At 44.9% G+C, this 18,691-nt stretch overlaps 1 protein-coding gene across 6 annotated transcripts in view; it reads left to right on the forward strand.

Annotated features, from left to right (window-relative positions):
- LOC142489117 (uncharacterized) overlaps nt 1-18,691 on the forward strand; it is a 53,752-nt gene that overhangs the window by 30,784 nt on the left and 4,277 nt on the right. For all 6 annotated transcript variants that reach the window (XR_012799799.1, XM_075589336.1, XM_075589337.1 and 3 more), the window contains one exon: nt 2,986-3,149. Coding sequence is in view for 5 of the 6 variants with exons in the window: in XM_075589336.1 (XP_075445451.1) it covers nt 2,986-3,149 (164 nt within the window). In the remaining variant the exon portion in view is untranslated. The remainder of the gene's footprint in view (nt 1-2,985; nt 3,150-18,691) is intronic.

Genomic DNA, 18,691 nt, shown 5'->3' on the forward strand with positions numbered 1-18,691 from the left:
AGCTGCTGGGGCATCGTGGGGCGGTTGGATCGGGATCAGTGCGGGGCTGAGGGTGGGATGGATGTGGAGCTCCTGGGGCATCGTGGGGCTGCTGGATCGGGAATCGGTGCAGGGCAGGGGGTGGGGAATTGATGTGGAGCTGCTGGGGCATCGTGGGGCTGCTGGATCGGGATCGGTGCGGGGTTGGGGGGGGGAATCGATGTGGAGCTGCTGGGGGAAGTGAGGCTGCGAGGGGAATGCTGGGAGAAGTATGGTGGCTGCTAGGGAACGTGTAGTGCTAACGGCGCCTCACTCCACCTCTTCCCCCCTCCCCCACTCCTCACGATCGATTATAGCGCCGTCGGATCGGGTGGCCCCCGAGGACCGCGCTATAACGGGGTTGAGCTGTACTTGCTTGCCTTAGAACTATGTAGGAAGTTTGCAGCTTTCATTTCTCTGGCACAAGCCTGAGAGTTGATGAATAAACCATGCTTTCAGCCAAGGGCTATAGTTTCTTTCCCAGGTGTTTGCTTGTGACTTTTAGTTGTATCTGGGATTACGGCTGTTTTTTTTTATAGATTCCGTCTTCTAACACAGGGGTGTGCAAACTGGGGGGGCGCACGCACCAGGGGGAGGAGGGGCAGGAGATTTTGCGGGCGGTTGCAGAGGCCCCGCGCTCTTCCCCACAGCATTTAAATTAAATGCCGGGGGGTCGCGTGAGGTCCATGCAACACTTCACTTACCGGGATTCAGCCGGCTGTGACGCGTCGCCATGGCAACGCCACACGTCACATGCGTCAAATGACCCCGCAGCATCATTTGATGCAGATACCAGGTAGGGAGGGGGGAGGCGTGAGAGCGGGACAAAGAAGACAAGGGGGTGCAGCAGGAAAGGTTTGCGCTCCCCTGTTCTAACTAATATTATGAAACCTAGAGAGAGTTTTTTCTTTTTCCTATGTGGCAATGCCCCAGCTGAGATACTTCTTTTTCCATATTTTATGCATTACAAAAAAAGAAGCATTTTATACAAAGAAGACTTAAGATTAGAAAAGAATAGCGTAATAAATAGCATTTTTTTGGGGTGCTTTGATACCTAGATTTCTATCAAATATAATTTTGAAAGCATTACCTTTTATTTTAATGATGAAATCCCAATACCCATTTTTATCTCAAATGACCCTGCTAAATTTCCATTGAATACTTCTAAAATGACTTGGCACAGTTTCATTATTTTAGGGGTCAAAAACATTTCCTATTCTTTATTTTCCCCTTCTTCCTTTGATACTTCTACACATAAATAAACATATTTTCATGTTCCATTCTTTGTGCACCATCTCCTGGCTGTACTATGCCATACCACATATTCTGCAATATCTGGTCTTATTATAAATACTGTGCTTTCTTCTATATTAGGGCATATTGTACAAAACAGGGGAGGGGGGACAGATCTATATAGAAAAAACACAGGTGAACATCACTCCAAAAATCATAGAAGCAAAAATGTGCTCAAAGTGCTGTAAATAACATAAGGCAAAATTAACCAACTTTGTTTCTTATATTTATTATTCTATTAAATCAGCAATACTGGTTTCACTTTTTTTAAGTTGAATTTATTTTTAATTACAGGATTGAAGCAGGGGGTCTTCGGAGCTGAACTGTGTTAATTTCAGCTTTGGGGACCCCTTGCTTCCGGAGATGCTTATCTCCTCCGTAAGGGAGATGCCAGTATCTCTGCAGTCAGAAAAACTGACTGGCCTAACATAATGGCGGCGTTGAAATGTCCCACGTCACGCCACGTGAACTCTGCTGGTCCCTGAATGAATCTTTGCATGTTCTAGATTTCGAAAGGTAGACAATAATTTAGTATTTGTAAAGGTATACAATCTATGTGTTAGGGATGCTGTGTAGCTACATTTTTTTTTTTAATAAAGTATAAGCTTTGTTAAAGCAGCAATTCTACATTCCACCTTTTTTTCCCCTTCTTTTTCTTTTCTTATTTGTATATGCAAAGCATGTGACAAAGTATAATTCTACATTCTTACCAAAGCGGGCAATTATTTGGTGCTCCTGTTATAAATCTGTAAAAAATCCCAATTGTGTGCCTAACATAATGGCCGGCTTTCTGTTCCAATCAATCCTTCAGTCAGTGTAACTCAGCAGCTACAATTACCTTATATTGCTAAGGTAACATTATCTATTGTTACAGTTTATAACTCAAACTGCTGGGAACATTGGCAACAAATTATCCCAAACTGGAAAGTGTTGTCAATAACTTGCACTGCTTGGGAGGTGGACTAAACATGCTATAGAAATCAAAGGTTTGCATTAAAACTCATTAAAAATGGTATTGAGTTGAATAAAAAAATAAAAAAATAAATAAATAAAGAACAGTCACTATTATCTAATACTACAGAATTGATTTATTTAAAAAATAAATAAAAAACATATAAGATTTCACATGTTTTGCTGCTTTAAGTCTGTCCAGTCATTACCCTCATGGAGTTTTTTTCCAGTCGCTCACATGCGTTTGGGATTTGCTGTGCTACAGTATACAAAAATCAAAACAGTCTGTGCCGAAGATATAAAGTGAACTGTTGTTGTACAGCAGCGGCCGGGCTGACTGTAATGCGGCTGCCCCCGCAGTTTAAAAATAGCGCGGTCGGCGCGCGGGCTGTCTTCTGCTGAAACCCGGACGGTTTTCCCGCGCCTCGGGCGCTTTCAATAGTAAGCGCCATTAGCGCTTATCTATTGAAGTGGCCGCCGCGCGGGAAACTCCATTTTAAACGGAGGACAGACCCGCGGCTAGCCCGCTATGCACCCGGCGAGCTCCCGGCAAGCTTTAGAATGAGCTTAGCCGGGACAGTAAAAGTGTACTTTAATTACAGATGGGTAATAGGTGTGGAAAATGCCCTCCAGTTTGCAAATAGTTGCAAGGCTATGTTGTTTTATTTACAAACAGATCTACGAAAGCATTATTGTAAAATGTTTTCTGCTTTCTGAACTTAGGAAATGGAGGCTGCTTTGAAAGATGTCTACTTCAATGAAATAAATTCCGAACAAGTTAAACATCTAATGTCAGTGATATCAGCGGAAGAGAATACAGAATTTGATTCTAAGCTCTTCTATTCCCTGTGTGCACTGTCCGAGCGTCTTTTCTATACAAAATTTGTGTGAGTATTATCCCAACACTGCAGTGCCAAACACTTTCATAGTATCTTACAAATGTAAACACTCTGGTGTGCAATGAGGATTTAAATCAGTGGTTCACAATCTTTTTTACCCCCGGCTAGAAAATATTTGGTCAGTGAACTTCTAATTAATACAACTTATTGCCTACTCATCAGACTATTGCTAACAAAACTGTGTGACCAATCCCAGGCAGTATAGTGTCCTCTGAGCTTGTGGGGGGAGCACACGCTTAATAAGGCCCCAAACCGCCCCTCAATCTGTGCAGACAGCATGGGTGGTATAGCTGTCAATCACTGCGAGGTCTTCCAAAGTCACACCCCACAATGCCTTGCAGCTGTGGATGCAAAGCATTGTGGGTAGTGGCTTTGGAAGCTGCTGCTGTAATTGGCAGCTATACCCCCCACTCTAATGTGCAGTTTGTGGCCTTACAAAGTGTGCAGTTCATACACGGATTCAGGAACCCACTATACTGCCTGGGATCAACCATTATATGTTTTTTTGTTTTTTTGTCAAACCCTTTAAAGACACCTCACAAACCCTTCGAGGCTCCCGAACCCCAGTTGGGAATCATTGATTTAGACAAGAACTACTATTGTATAGGGATAAAGTAGTCATCTTTTACATGAAGCCCAGAAAGCAGATTTACCATGCAGGGAACCTAGTAATAAACATAAAATATGTAATTGTAGCACATGTACCCGGAAATAATTTTTGACTTTTAAACATCTAATATCTTCAGTTTCAGATAAATTCAATAAATTGGTACCCAGTCTTTTCAGCCAATCTGTAATGTGTTGAGTGATGTAAGCTCCAGCAAAACATTCTTCATATTCCTAAAACCAGCCATATTTAGTATTGCCTACTCCATGCCTTCTGTAACTAGCATGTTTTTAATACTTCTTAAAATAATTTTCACGTGTTTCAATGAAGACTGTAACCTGTAGCATGGGAAGATTTCACTTTTTATTATGAAAGATGAACTTGTGTGATGTCAAATTGTGTGTTAAACAGGACTTGCCCTCCTGTTTACAATGAAAATGTTTTCTATATTTGGTCTTCTGACAACGAAATTTTTTTAATTTTGTATTTTTTTTTATCCAAGCGAGACTATATTAATAATAATTATTATCGTTTATTTGTAAAGTGCCAACATATTCCCCCGGCATGGTACAATTAGAGTTATGTAAATTACATCAACAGGATGACATACCAAATAAGGGCAAACAAGTGCAAACAGATACAAACGATACTGAGGGCCCTGCTCGTGAGAGTTTACAATCTAGAGGGAATAAGGGACAATGTTGAAACAAAAGGTGAAGTGGCTGCTCATTGTAGGATGGAGTATGTTCTAACCATATAGCTGATCCAATTGAGGTTTGTGGGTGTGGATATTAGGGGGTGTGTGACGGATTGGCCTTCAAAGTAGGGTCAGTGAGGAGTCCCCACACCGTGTAATTTCAAATAAAGTTATTTTCCCGGACTGGGAAGCGAGTGTAAATGAGCAAACATAAACAGCATGGATCTGCAACAATATAGAATGTCCTTATCTTTGGTGCTGGGTGTGAGTTCCAGCGGTTCTCAGGCAATCATTTTTGGAACTGAAGTCCTACTTCCTACCAGGCTTGTGAACCTGCTTCCTAGCAGGCTGGGGGACAAAGAGACAAGGATGTGGTTTCTTTGGTCTTATACACTCCCTCCCATACCTTCCCCCTTAGTGTCGCTCTTCGCACACTCGCCATTTAAATCTTCCCCCCTCAACCTTTTGGGGCAAAAAAAATCTGCATTAAATTGTAATTTACTGGGCTGATGCTGGAGCCAGAACTAGAAGTATGACTAGAAGTATACTAGAAGTATACCTCACTGAAGGGTGAGATATCAGTGCATGACTCTGGGGTTTGTGTTCTTCATTGTGTGACACCATTTCAGGGGAGAATGGTCTGTGAGTGTGTGAGTCCCAGCTGTTCACAGGCAATCCTTCTGGAAACTGAAGCCCCACTTCCTAGCAGGCTTGTGAACCTGCTTCCTTGCAGGCTGGGGGACAATTCGACAGGGAGGCTGCTATGTTATGACCCTTAGTTCCAATCAGGAGTTATTGGAACACCTAGCAGACCTAGAAGCTAGGGTGTGGTTTCCTGGGTCTACTACAGTAAGAGAGTTTAACCTCTTATACTCTCCTTCACAGAATGTCAGCGTGGAGTTTGGTCCAGCCGCACTGCTAGTCCCAGTAGGGTTGAACAGGGGTGGTGGGTGTGCGCCCCCCCTGCTCGATGCTGGAGTCAACTGACCCGCGGGATCATGTGACGTCACATCGCCATGGTAACGTGACATCACATGACCCCGCGGCATAATTTTACGCCGGGTTACCAGGACAACGTTACCAGAAGGGAAGGGAAGTGTATTATAGAGGTCTCGCACAGTGCGTGGTACCTCTATAACTGCCTTACACCCCCCAGAAAATCCCCCCCCCCCAGTTTGCACACTGCTGTATTAGGGGATGAGGGCTGAGATGTAAGGGACAGAGTTGTTGAGAGCTTTGTAAATCAGAAATAGGGTTTTACATTTGATTTTAGAGGATATGGGAAGCCAGTTTAGGGATTTGCACAGTAGTGCAGCAGAAGTGTAGCGTGAGTGAGGTAGAAGAGTCTGGCAGTAGCATTTTGCAGGAATTGGAGTTGTCACAGGCCGAGAAGAGGAATGTCTGCTAGGTGAAAGTTGTAGTAGTCAAGTAAGGAAAAGATGAGTGTGTAAATTAGGATTTTGTAGCATTATAAGTGAGAAAAGGGCGTATCCTAGAGATATTTCTGAGGTGGAGATGGCAAGACTTAGTGAGGGAGTGAATGTGAGGAATGAAGGAGAGGGCAGAGACAAAAATTACCCCTAGATAGCGGGCTTGATAAGGAGAGTTTGGGTGTAGGGGCGGCAGTGAAAGGGGGGAAAGACTTTTAATTCTGTTTTGGACATGTTAAAGCAGCAGTTCAAGCTGTCGTCTTTTTTTTAAATGTTTTTTTCCCCCTCTCTTATGTGCATCAATACAATCCACACAATGATAAGTAATTAGCTAAGTTGCCAATCGATCCATTCTCCTGTGATGGATCAGCGAAAATTCGGCTCGGGGGTTGACTAAATGGCTGTCGGTGCAGCAGAAGAGGACCAAAGATGCAGAGTTCTGTGGGGAAGATCATGTGACCAGGCAGTCACTAGATACAATTGGTGCACTGCTAGGGAGAGGGCAGGGCTCAAAAAGGGGTGTGCCAGAGCCTGTTTTAGAAGAGGAAGTGGATGTGACTTTGTAAATGGTTGCTATAGAAACAAAACAGGCATGTTACATTATAATACATTCAAAATGTCATTTTTAAAATTGTAAGTATTTTCTCATAGTACAGAAACACACATGTAGAATATTGCTTGGTCTGCATCTTTAAAGGGCCATGGGAATGTTCTGGAGATGAAAGAGAGGTTAAAAAGATAAGTTAGGGTGGGGCTTAGTGGGCCAGAGAGGGAGCGGAGGAGATGTGAGGGAATAGGACCAAGGGGGCAAATTGTAGGGTGAGATTATGAGGAACATGGAGACCTCATCCTCACTCACAAGGGAGAATGAACTGATGGTAGATTTACTTGTGCGAGGGGAGGTAGGTGGTGCCTGTGGAGCCCGACATGAAGATATGTCATGTCTGATGTACTCAATCTTATCTGTGAAATAGGTGGTAAGGTCTTGAACCACGTGGGCGGAACGGGGTGCAGTTGGGCAGAGAAGGGAGTTAAAGGTGACATAGACATTGAGGGTTACAGTACAGAGTTTGTATGAGTGAAGAAAAGTAGGTTTGCTGGGCAAGGGAGAGGGCAGTGTAATAGGAGAAGAGTATGAATTTATAGTGGAGGAAATCCACTTCAGAGTGTGATTTCGTCATGAAACATTCAGCAGTGCATGAGCACTTTTGGAGGTAGCGGGTAAAATTTGTGTGCCATGGTTGTGGCTGAAATTATCGTGTGCAACGCGGGGTGGCAAGAGCTCTTATCTAGGGCTGTTAAATGTGTACTGTTGTAGAGAGAGGTTTCTAGGTCTGGGCAGTGTAGAGATTGGGTGAAGGTTCTTCTGTATGTGCGTGTGGAAGTAGGTGTTCTGGAGGGTGCAGAGAGTAGAGTGAGGCTAAAAGTTAAGAGGTGATTGTGATGGTAGGGGCAGTGTGGCACAGTATATTAAAGGTTAAGCCCACTTGTTGCCTCTACCAGTCAAGATAGTTGCCCCATATATAGGCCATCTTAGGGCTGAAAAATGGCTGCCAGCCCTTTTAATGTGACTCCCAGTTAGATATCTATGCGTAGTATTTAATATGTATGTCTAGTTTCTGTGTTTTTTATGCGACATGTATGCTTGGACTACCTACAAGTAGCAAGTGGATAGCTTACAGCGAGTCAGGGGGCTAGCCTTTGTTTGGGACTAAGTACTGTGTCTGTGGACAATGTAGAGGCAAGGAAGGGTATGCCCACCTGCTTGGAAGGTACGTACTCCAAAAGCAGAGCATAGTGCTCTCCCCAACAGCCAGGCGTCTACTCCTGTGGGAGGTATGGAGCCGAAATTAGGAACCAAGGCCTGGGTCCTAGCCCTGCCGACTCAATTCCCATTGGTCAGTTCCGATTTCCCACTCCCAAAGCCCCACCTCTGGATGCTGTCCTTCGGCACTGTCACCGTCCCTCCGGCTCCTGATTGGCTGAGTGAAGGAAAAGGTCTTCGCTGATTGGTTGGCACCCGGTTCTCCATGTTTTCAGATGGAAACTATACAAACTGATACTGATCAATGCTCCACAGTCGTTTATGATTGGTCTTGGTGACTGGACGCCAACTGGAAAAGTGAACTGTGAACCGAAAGGCGGTGATCCATGGTACTGGGATACTCTGGGATGGACGAAACAAGGAGGCATCCAGGATAAGCTCACTTCGGCAGCGCCCTGCATCTAGAGAGCTAATAGACCCCAGTAGCCCCTGTGAGTTGTTGCCATGTTATCTGTGCTGTGTCGCTCCCTGTTGGCTCTGGACAGAATAAACCTGTTTATTTAACTTGCTCATTCTGCCTAGTGTTTGCGATCCCTGTAAGTCTGATCTACCGTGACAGTGATAATCAGAGAGAAGAAGGGAGTGTTAGAGGAGTTACACACTGAGCAGAAATGAGAGGAAACCAGGTCAAGGGAGCATTCATTGAATTGATTAGGGAGGTAGTCAACTGAAAGAGACCAAAGGAGGAGGTTAAGGAGAGAAGGTGGGGATGGCTGCGTTGGCATTGGGATTGTCAATAGGTATGTTAAAGTCTCCCAAAATGACAGTAGATGTGTCAGAAGAGAGGAAGTGAATAAGCCAGGCAGCAAAGTTGTCAAGAAATTGAGAGGTTAATTAAGAAAGGGGGAAAAAAGATGAACGGCGTGGGCTTGAAAGGATGAAAAGAAGGAGGAAAAGAGGCGTATGATGTATAGTATCAGCTCCGTGGCTATACACCTCATACATTGACCTGCACTTACCAGAACACCCTCCTACTGTCTCTGTACGTTCTTCCTACTTAACTCTTAGAATGTAAGCTCTTCGGGCAGGGACACCTTTTCCTAATGTTACTTTCATGTCTCAAGCGCTTATTTCCATTGTGTTATAGTGTTCTTCAGAATCCAGGGGGAGCATGGGAGAAGTTCAACCAAAAAAAGAACAGAAAAACATATCTAAGTGTAGATGTATTCAATTCGTGAATTTACAAGAAACCTTGGCTCCTATGTGTTGCCTATCACTATGTGGCAGGTTTATATGGGCACATCCAAAACCTTGGTAATCTGTTCTTGTATATTGGAATTTAGTGGTTGGTACCTCAATATAGAAAAGAGAGGAACCATTGCGCAGATCAAAAAGGTATGAACTGGGGCTCGCGCGTGACGGCGCGGATGCACGTGTGCTAGGGGAGCTCTGTGTACTCCGCTGCCAGAAATAGATATAAACCCCTGATCGGCGGGGTTTTTTAGGGCACGGACCACAGCGTCGCCCGGGGGAGCTGGCGGGGATGCCCCCTAAGAAGGATCTGATGCCGGGAAACCCATATCTGTCCTGATAAAGATGTGGACAGCCAGTGGCAGCAGAGACAAGAAGGAATACAAAGATGGCGCCAAGGTGAGCGCACAGGAGTGCGCGGCATCAAGCTTCGACAAGGGAGCAGAGAGGCAAGTTGCAGGCACAGAGGAGGACACCTAAAAAGGGCAATGCTGAGAGACTCAGCAGAAACAGCCATCACAGGAGAGGAGCCAGAGGTGAGACCTGTGACTGAGGGGGAGAATAGCGGAGCGCATAGGTGACGTCACTGGGGTAGAGCTCCGTGCACTTCGCCGATATTGATTATAAAACCCGACCGAGGCTCCGATCAGCCCCGCGAGACGCTGCGCTGACCGGGGGAACTTGCAGGGATGACTTTGAAGAAGACGCCAAAGCCGGGGATGCCTGATCTCTCCCACTATAGCCCTGGAGAGTCGGCAGCAGAAGAGAGAAGACGGATCAAAGATGCCGCCACCGAGCTGAGCGCACGGGAGTGCACGGCCATATCAACATCCAGGGAAGGTGAGAGGCAGGCTGCAAGAGCTGAAGGGGACCTTTCTTACAGAAAAACCACCCTGGCAAACTCAGTGGAGAGGGCTGCAACAGGAGAAGAGGCAGTGGGAGACCCATTCCAGACAGTGAGCAGAGTATGGCAGAGGGAGACAGTAATCACCAAGCAAGACCTCCAAAACATGCAGAAAGAAATGCAAGCAGGCTTTCAGTCAGTGCTGGATAGAGCAGTAAAGGAATTTAAAGCAAAAGTCTCTTTATTGGCTAAAAGAACTACGGAGCTTGAAAATAAAATGGAAATTTCTTTACAAAACCAGGTAAATACTGATGACGAGGTCCTGTGTCTCAATGAACAGATAAGAGCCATTGAGGGATGGTATCGCCGATCTAGAGAACAGGGAGCGAAGGCAGAATCTACGAATCCGTCATGTCCCTGAGTTGGTCTCCGCAGAAGCCCTCCTGCCATACCTTAAGAGACTGTTCACGTCAATTGACCCCAGTTGCAAGATGGCGATCTCCTGATGGACAGAGCTCACAGAGCCCTTGGACCGAGATTCGAAGACCCCAGAAGAAGTAGAGATGTAGTCCTAAAACTCCACCAATATGCAACCAAGGAAAGGATTATAAAAGGCTGCAGAAACAGCAGTTCAATTGCATTTGAAAACCGCTCGATTTTCCAGGATCTGTCCAGGATGACAATTGAGAGGAGGAGAGGACTGCGTCCAGTGATGGCAGTGCTCCAGGAAAGGGTATACGATACCGGTGGGGCTTCCCGTTCCGCTTGGTGGTAAACCACAGAGGCAGACATGTCTCCCTCCGTTATCCTGAGGAATCTGTGTCTTTCCTAGCGGCACTGGATCTGACTCCCAGCGAAGGTTCGAGTCGGTACTGAAAACCCAAAGAAGATAACACGGATGACGATCGATCGGCTGAGGGTGCGGTTGCCTGGAGATAAAAGATTCAAGACTGACGGTGGCTTTGAGGATCTCTCGGTGAGTTTGAGACCATCTCCTTGACTGGCTGTTCGGCAACCAATGACAACTCGGGGAGGGAGACCCCGGATATGCAGCTACATTTGTCACCCTTTTTTTCTTTCCGCTTTCCTCCCAGTCCCCCTCTATATTTTTTCCAATCTATTACAGGGACTGTTTAATACACGGTTTGGAGTCGGCTGCCTGCTTCTCAGGTACCGGTTTGCTAAAGCTGATGGACGGATGAAACCGGTGTATACATGGATTGAGAGTCCTGACGATGGGTGAGGGGGCCTTGGCCCAATGATTTAGAAGAGCTGTTTTTTCTTGCTTGGTTATAGATATAAAGGACACTAAGCCTCAACGAGAAACCAAGAGCAATTTACTACTCGAAAATTTTAATGCTAAAAGACATTGAACATTTAAAGATAAAATGTGAATCCGGGGTTTCCTTTTTATATATATTTTTATATTTGTAGCTGGGAAGTCTATCCCTATAAGTATATATTAACACGAAAAGTTTTATATGTTTATTTGTGTCCCGGGTGTTAGTAATTGGTGTGTTTTTCTTAGGTTCTTTTATATTGTAATTAAGTTGTGATGAGGGCGCGGTCAGGGGAGGTAGAGCAGTTAGAGGTGGAGTGTGCAGGATCGGAGGAAGCTCTGCATGCCCGACATCAGGTCACCCCCAGTAGAGCCATATGCCCGCCTAGCCAGGCCACGTAGGGTCTGGCCGCAAACATGGGATGAGTGGCTGGTTTCACTCATCTTATTCTATAGTTTTATTTTTGTTGTTTTCATTTTTTCCTAAGTTCCCGAAGGGGGAAAGTCCCTTTTTTTTGTTTTTTTACCCTTTTTTGTTCCCTATAACCATTAAAGTTTAACCATTAAAGAGAGAAAGGGACACGATATTGGAAATGACTAGTCAAACACCATTGAAGTTAGTATCCCTGAATGTTAAGGCCTTAATAGTAATAGTAAACGTAGACTGGCTCTAAAAGAATTTAGAAATCTGAAAGCGGATATTGTCTTTCTACAAGAGACACATGTCGATTCCCAAGAACCCCCAAATACTTTTAGCAGGACATACCCTGTCACATTTTACTCGTCTTTTACCAGTAAGAAAAGGGGGGTTGCAATTTTGATAAAACAGGGTATCCCATTGCAGACACTGGAGGTCAAGAGAGACTAGGGAGGGAGGTCACAGGTGGTCCATGGTCTTCTCTCAGGCCAACATATTACATTAGTGAATATACAGGCATACCCCGGTTTAAGGACACTCACTTTAAGTACACTCGCGAGTAAGTACATAGCGCCCAATATGTAAACGGCAGCTCGCGCATGCGCCTGTCAGCACGTCCTGAACAGCAATACCGGCTCCCTACTTGTACCGAAGCTGTGTGCAAGCGGGGAGACTATAGAGCCCGTTACAAATGCGTTATTTACATCAGTTATGCTCATATATGACGATTGCAGTACAGTACATGCATCGATAAGTGGGAAAAGGTAGTGCTTCACTTTAAGTACATTTTCGCTTTACATACATGCTCCGGTCCCATTGCGTACGTTAATGTGGGGTATGCCTGTATACACGCCTAACGAGGGACACATTGTTTTCTAAGGCATACATTGGAGTCAATGGGGGATAATCAAGAACAGCTATATATATACAGCTGAACCCCGTTATAGCGCGATCCGCTATAACGCGGATCCACTTATAACGCGGTTTGAGCATGGACCATGAATTAAAAAAAAAAAATTACATTTTTTTTTGCACACTGCATACACTCACTGCACACTGCACACTGCACACTGCACACACTCACTGCACACTGCATAAACTCACTGCACACTGCACACTGCATACACTCACAGCACACTGCACACACTCACAGCAAACTGCATACACACACAGCACCAGCACACAGCACACTGCACACACTCACAGCACACTGCATACACTCACAGCACACTGCACACACTCACAGCACACTGCATACACTCACAGCACACTGCACAGACTCACAGCACACAGCACACACTCACACACTCACAGCACACACACCACACATACCACACCACACACACACACAACAGCCCCCCCTACCTTTGGTGTTACAGCCCACCTTTGGGGGCATCATGAGGCTGCTGGGGGGGGGAGGAACGGTGCAAGGCACCTATAGCTAACTAGGCACTACTCCTCAGGAACCTAGCTAGCTCACACACTGTCTTACTGCTCAGGTCTGAACCCAGGACAGAACTTCTACTGTCACTGACAGGAACAGGCAACCCTAAATTGAGACAGCCCTCCCCTTCATGACATCAGCAGGAACCGCCCCTGTGTCTATGCCTTCCACACAGGGTCAGGTGACCTACTTCCACCACTCAGAGCAGGGCTTGATGTGGGGGAAACCCATGATAACTTCTGGCAGCCTGTCTTTACCAGGGCTTATACCAGTAGGAGGAAAGACATTTAGCCCTATTTCTTACCAGGGCTACATATGCTTTGTGCACAGTAAAATGAGGCACAGGGATGAAAAGTGTTCCTGTGGCTGCGGGGATCCCTAGGTAACATAGCTGGAGTATCCCATGAACCCCTAAGTTACAAAGCTGAGAGGTTTTTGTAAAATAACAGGTCAGGTTTTTACAGAGTGTTAGGGATAAGGCTAGTGAGTACAAAGTAAAAGTTCGCAGTCGATCCCTTGCACCAGAAAAGACCTAGTTATTTTAGCCAAGTAAAGTGTAAAAGCATATTTTATTAAAGTGTACATTTAATAAAGGTATATATGTTTGATGCACTGTGTATGAGCTGAAGGCTTTCCAAGTCACTGACCCCAGAGACCAGATCGCTACAAAGTTGGTGCCACTGTCTGCTCAGAGGTCGGGGCTTGAAAGGCGCAGCTGGGCCAGAAGTGTGAGGAGCATTTGGGTGGGAGGGCTAAGTGAAGCACTCACATCCTCAGATCAAAGGGTCCATGTGGCCTACCCCAGACAGGCAGGAGTCAATCACCGTGGGGGTGCATAGGGGGAAGCAGAGGCAGAGAGGAATATTTCATCTGACCCTGGGGACACTCAGGAGTTTAAGAAACCCTGTTTAGTTGTCTCAGATTGGTTGCTAGGGAAATTTCTCAGGCTTCTTGATTGGGCGATAGTAATTTGGGAATGAAAGCAAGAGGTATTATAACCCCTTGCGCGCCTCGGATTTGACAGTGTCTAAGGCTCTCCAAGATTCCCTCAAGTTTTTAGATTTTCAGGATTCTGGGGGTTTTCAGTCTGCAGCCAGGAAGAGTGAAGAAAGAACAAGCGCAAATAATATTACTAATAAATCAAAGTACCACAAATGATATACTATCCTTAATGAGTGCAGCTCCCGACGTAGAATTCAAACCAAATTCAATCATCAAACGAAGGAGAAACAGGTGCGCAAATCACATCAGGATATGGAAAAGAAAGTGAAAACACAAAATAGTGCAATATGTCTGCTCCAACAGATAATTTCAATGCTGGAAATTCTATAAAGTTTGCACTCACGTGTTGAACGTGAAATGAGAGCGTTGTGGTTATTCAAAGTTACCAACTTATGTCTCCAGACAGGTACTCCAGATCCACATGGGGGGGGGGGGGGGGAATCCATATACAAAAGAGGGAAAGCAAATAGTGTAATACTGTTTTTAATGTTAAAAACATAAGGTATATCACTTACATAAGTGCCTTTGTTTGAGAGCATTCAGACCACTCTGGGTCATAGGGTCAGACGAGTATTCACAGCAACAGCATCCGCTCCACGGCCGTCGCAGCAGGTACTGGGCTGATCAAAGTTGTCCTCCACTCTGGATGTCATCAGCAAGGGCTCCTTAGTGATGTCTGATTCACCCAACGTGCGTTTCTACCACTAGGTCTTCATCAGGGGCTAATCTCAGATTATGGCATAGGGCATACACAGAATGGAATTCCCCCTTCAAACCCAGTCAGCAGTGGGATGGATCCACTCCATGCTTGCAGTATTCTCCAACAGCTTAAAACAATGTATGACGAGGGCAAGCTAACAGATATTGTAGTACAAGTGGATCATGGGAAAACCTTTTCATGTCATAGAAATGTTCTGGCAGCAATCAGCCCTTACTTCATATCTATTTGCTTTCCCTCTTTTATATATGGATTCCCCCCCCCCCCCCTATGTGGATCTGGAGTACCTGTCTGGAGACATAAGTTGGTAACTTTGAATAACCACAACGCTCTCATTTCACGTTCAACACGTGAGTGCAAACTTTATAGAATTTCCAGCATTGAAATTATCTGTTGGAGCAGACATATTGCACTATTTTGTGTTTTCACTTTCTTTTCCATATCCTGATGTGATTTGCGCACCTGTTGCTCCTTCGCGTGCAGCCAGGAAGAAAAGGGGTTTCAGCAGAAAGCTGCCTGGATATTTTCGGTCCTGTTTTTGCAACCGTTATCAGGGGGAAATCCTTAAGTAAGGATTCCCTGCACCTAGGAAAGTTAGGTGGTTATCCCAGTCCCAAGTAAGTGTGTTTTTTTTCCTGTATTTTGTGTAACATTGTGCGTTTGACTATTTTAAGTGAATAAATTACAATTTATTTCATTACGCGTTTTTTGCTCAGTGAAATGATCCTGGTATAAAAGGTGTGGATTGCCTGGTCTCCCGTGACAATGTGTAATATTTAAAAAGCATTTAACACAAAATGTGTATGGTGCTCGGCATCGTGAACTCTCTCACCGCCACCGTCCCCTCGGGTGTGGTCGATGGTCCTGGAGCGACGTCCCAGCCCTGACTGGTCTCTCTTGGGCTCCGCGACGTTTTCAGGGTATTGAATAAACTCCTTAAATCTACCTGGTCAATAATAGCATGTGTAGATATATCACTCATAGCATAGTGGACAAGATAAAACAGGTATTTTCTCCAAGTGGGGATTTTTGGATATTGGGGACAGATATGGCCTGTAAGACCGGTCTGACCTGTTCTCCACCCACTTATATGGAGTAACCACTTAAGAGTGTAATTAGAGCATAAATCAGGATACAGTGGATGAAGTGATAACCCCAGATGTGGGTAGTACTGGATGTTGATCTTGACTCCTTTTTAGCGTGCTTCCAGCATTTTTAATATTCCTTATTACATGGAGTATTATACTTACCGGACATATATATTTGTCCTAGATAGATGTAAATTGATATAACAATTAATCTTCTATTTGCAATAAGCAAAATGCCATTAGAGATATAATTACAACTATTTGTAAATTGTTCAACCCTTTTCATCCACTCTCCTTATTGGAATTAAAATAAATTAATATAGAATGAGAATGCAATATACTCTTAGATCTCATTAGAGATGAATTTGTCAATTGTCCATTATTCCTTTTCAATCAAAAGCACAGGATTGTAATGCAATGTCTTTATGCAGTGAGTGTCTCATTCAAATGGTTCAGTCCATGTCCAAATACATATGGAGTCTCTGTACATTATAATGATTAAACTGCAATGTAATTGCACAGATCTGTATTCTATTGAACAACAATAATTGGTGCCATTAAAAATACCAGCTAATAAGGGGGGAAGGTACACTTCTGATGAAGCTTGCTGAAAGTGAAACGCAGTGTTAGCCTCCCAACAGATTCTGCACCCCAAGACGCGTTATCCAGCTGAAAAACACAAAACCGCAAGTGACACCGGAAGTGACGTTATGGAGGCCAGAGAGATGATGGTAGGGCTGAGACGCTGCTCGGAACAGCCAACAACACCTGGTGGGACGGTGGCGGACGTCGCGGAGCCCAAGAGAGATGCCGGCAGGGCTTGGACTCCGCTCCAGGACCATCAACGACACCCGAGGGGATGGTGGCAGTGAGAGTTCACGACGTTGAGCACCATACACTTTTTGTGTTTCATGCTTTTTTTAATATTGCACACTCGAGTGCGATTCTTGTATTTTTTATATATAAAGTTCATACCTTTTTGATCTGCGCAATGGTTCCTCTCTTTTCTATATTGAGGTACCAACCACTCGATTCCAATATACAAGAACAGATTACCAAGGTTTTGGATGTGCCCATATAAACCTGCCACATAGTGATAGGCAACACATAGGAGCCAAGGTTTCTTGTAAATTCACGAATTGAATACATCTACACTTAGATATGTTTTTCTGTTCTTTTTTTGGTTGAACTTCTCCCATGCTCCCCCTGGATTCTGAAGAATACTTGCATCATTTTGGGACCACCAAAAACAGTCCCTACCAGAGGGTCAGAGTAGGGAGTTACAACCTTATAATTTACTCACTATTAGTGTTCACTTGCTCACTGTGTATATAGTCACATTATACCGTCACTTGAATCAATGTTCACGTTGGTTGTGTAAGGAGCGCCTACATTCTCTTCATCTTCTTGTTTACATTGTGTTATATTATGTAACGTATATTACTGCTGTGAAGCACTATGTACATAGATGGTTGTATATAAAGATATGCATGCACACATGCACAAAAATGTGCAGCGTGGGAAAAGTAGTATACCTACTCCTCCACCCAGTCTATTCCCTGGTCTGGGGGGTGTAGCTAAGGGAAAGGCCATCGTAGGTGATCTCAGCAGGGGAGGTGGCATCTGAGGGGGTGAGCTAGGTTTCTGTAATGGTTAGGAGGTTGAGAGTTGAAAATGAGTAAGTCGTGGATAGCTGTAAGTTTATTGTAGACAGATTGTGTATTCCATAGGGCACAGGGAAAGGGAAGAGGTGTAATGGGGATGAGGTTGGAGTGATTACCAGTGCGTGGTGAAAAGGAAACTTTGGGGTAGATTGTGGGACGTGAGCGGATTGGTATGTGAATAGGGCCAGGATTAGGGGATATATCACCAGAGTAGGAGTAATAGTAGGGAGTAGGAGTTTCTGGAATTTTTTTTGACCAATGGGGATGGGATGTGAGAAGCAGATGGTTTTGATGAGGGCACTGACAGTAGAGAATTGGATGTTGGGAAGAAGGGTTTAGAGGAGAAAGTGTGGGAGCTAGGGGTAGAGGTAAAAGTGCAAGAGAGAAGTGTAAGTAGAGGTAAATAAGGGAGAGCAAGTTAACAGTAGTCCAAAGCTGAGATTGGGCTAAAGTAATTGTTTAACATGAAGCTGTGTTTCCAGTTTGGTGTGTTGGCTGGTGCGGTGTACAAACAGTAGCGGACAACACGCACCCCAAGGCAGGGGCAGGGCGTTGTGTCTGGAGATGGAATTAGATTCAGCTGGGTTGGAATGCTGCTGTAAGATTCATAGAGCGATAAAGCTGTTACCAGAGAGCATGATGATATCCAACAATGTGTGCCTTTCCGGAGCATTTAACTCTTGCACGGGGGGGGGGGGGGAGAGGGATTGATTCTCTGAGGACGTATGTAACAGACAACACTTAACATGGTAAAATATAAAAGATTCAATGGGAGAGGTGTGGGTGCTAATTGATCACACCTCTCAAAAAAGCCCCATAATCCCCAGAGGCTCCCTGGTTGGCAGTAAATATGCTCAGATAGGGTTTCACCGCATTGAGTTATTAAGTGTCGTCTGTTTCCATCATGCCGCCATGAGTACTAATTATTTTAATTCCCTTTGTGCAGCAAGTACCTACAAAAAAATTGTTTAACCACTCAAGTGTCTGGATACACTTATGCTAGGACTATCCTCTATTTATGTACCCTCCCCCGTTTAACCCTTATTTAGCACTTTATCCTTCTGACAGACACATCGGTGGAGTACTGAGTGAGTCATTAATAGTGTACAATATGCTAGGGCAGTGATTTTTCAACTGGGGTTCCGCAGTCAGGGGGGGGGGGGGGGGAGAGCTGGGACAACTCTCGCAGCTACGGCGGCACCCCATAGCAGTAAGCCGACGGCTCCCGAGCTCAGCAACAGCTGCCCCGGTCACTGATATCCTCCCTGTTCGGTTGGCGCCGGAAGTCCTGTCAACTTCCGACTGACGGAAGTGAGAGGATCG

Source organism: Ascaphus truei, chromosome 3 (genome assembly GCF_040206685.1).
Source record: "Ascaphus truei isolate aAscTru1 chromosome 3, aAscTru1.hap1, whole genome shotgun sequence".
Taxonomy (NCBI): domain Eukaryota; kingdom Metazoa; phylum Chordata; class Amphibia; order Anura; family Ascaphidae; genus Ascaphus; species Ascaphus truei.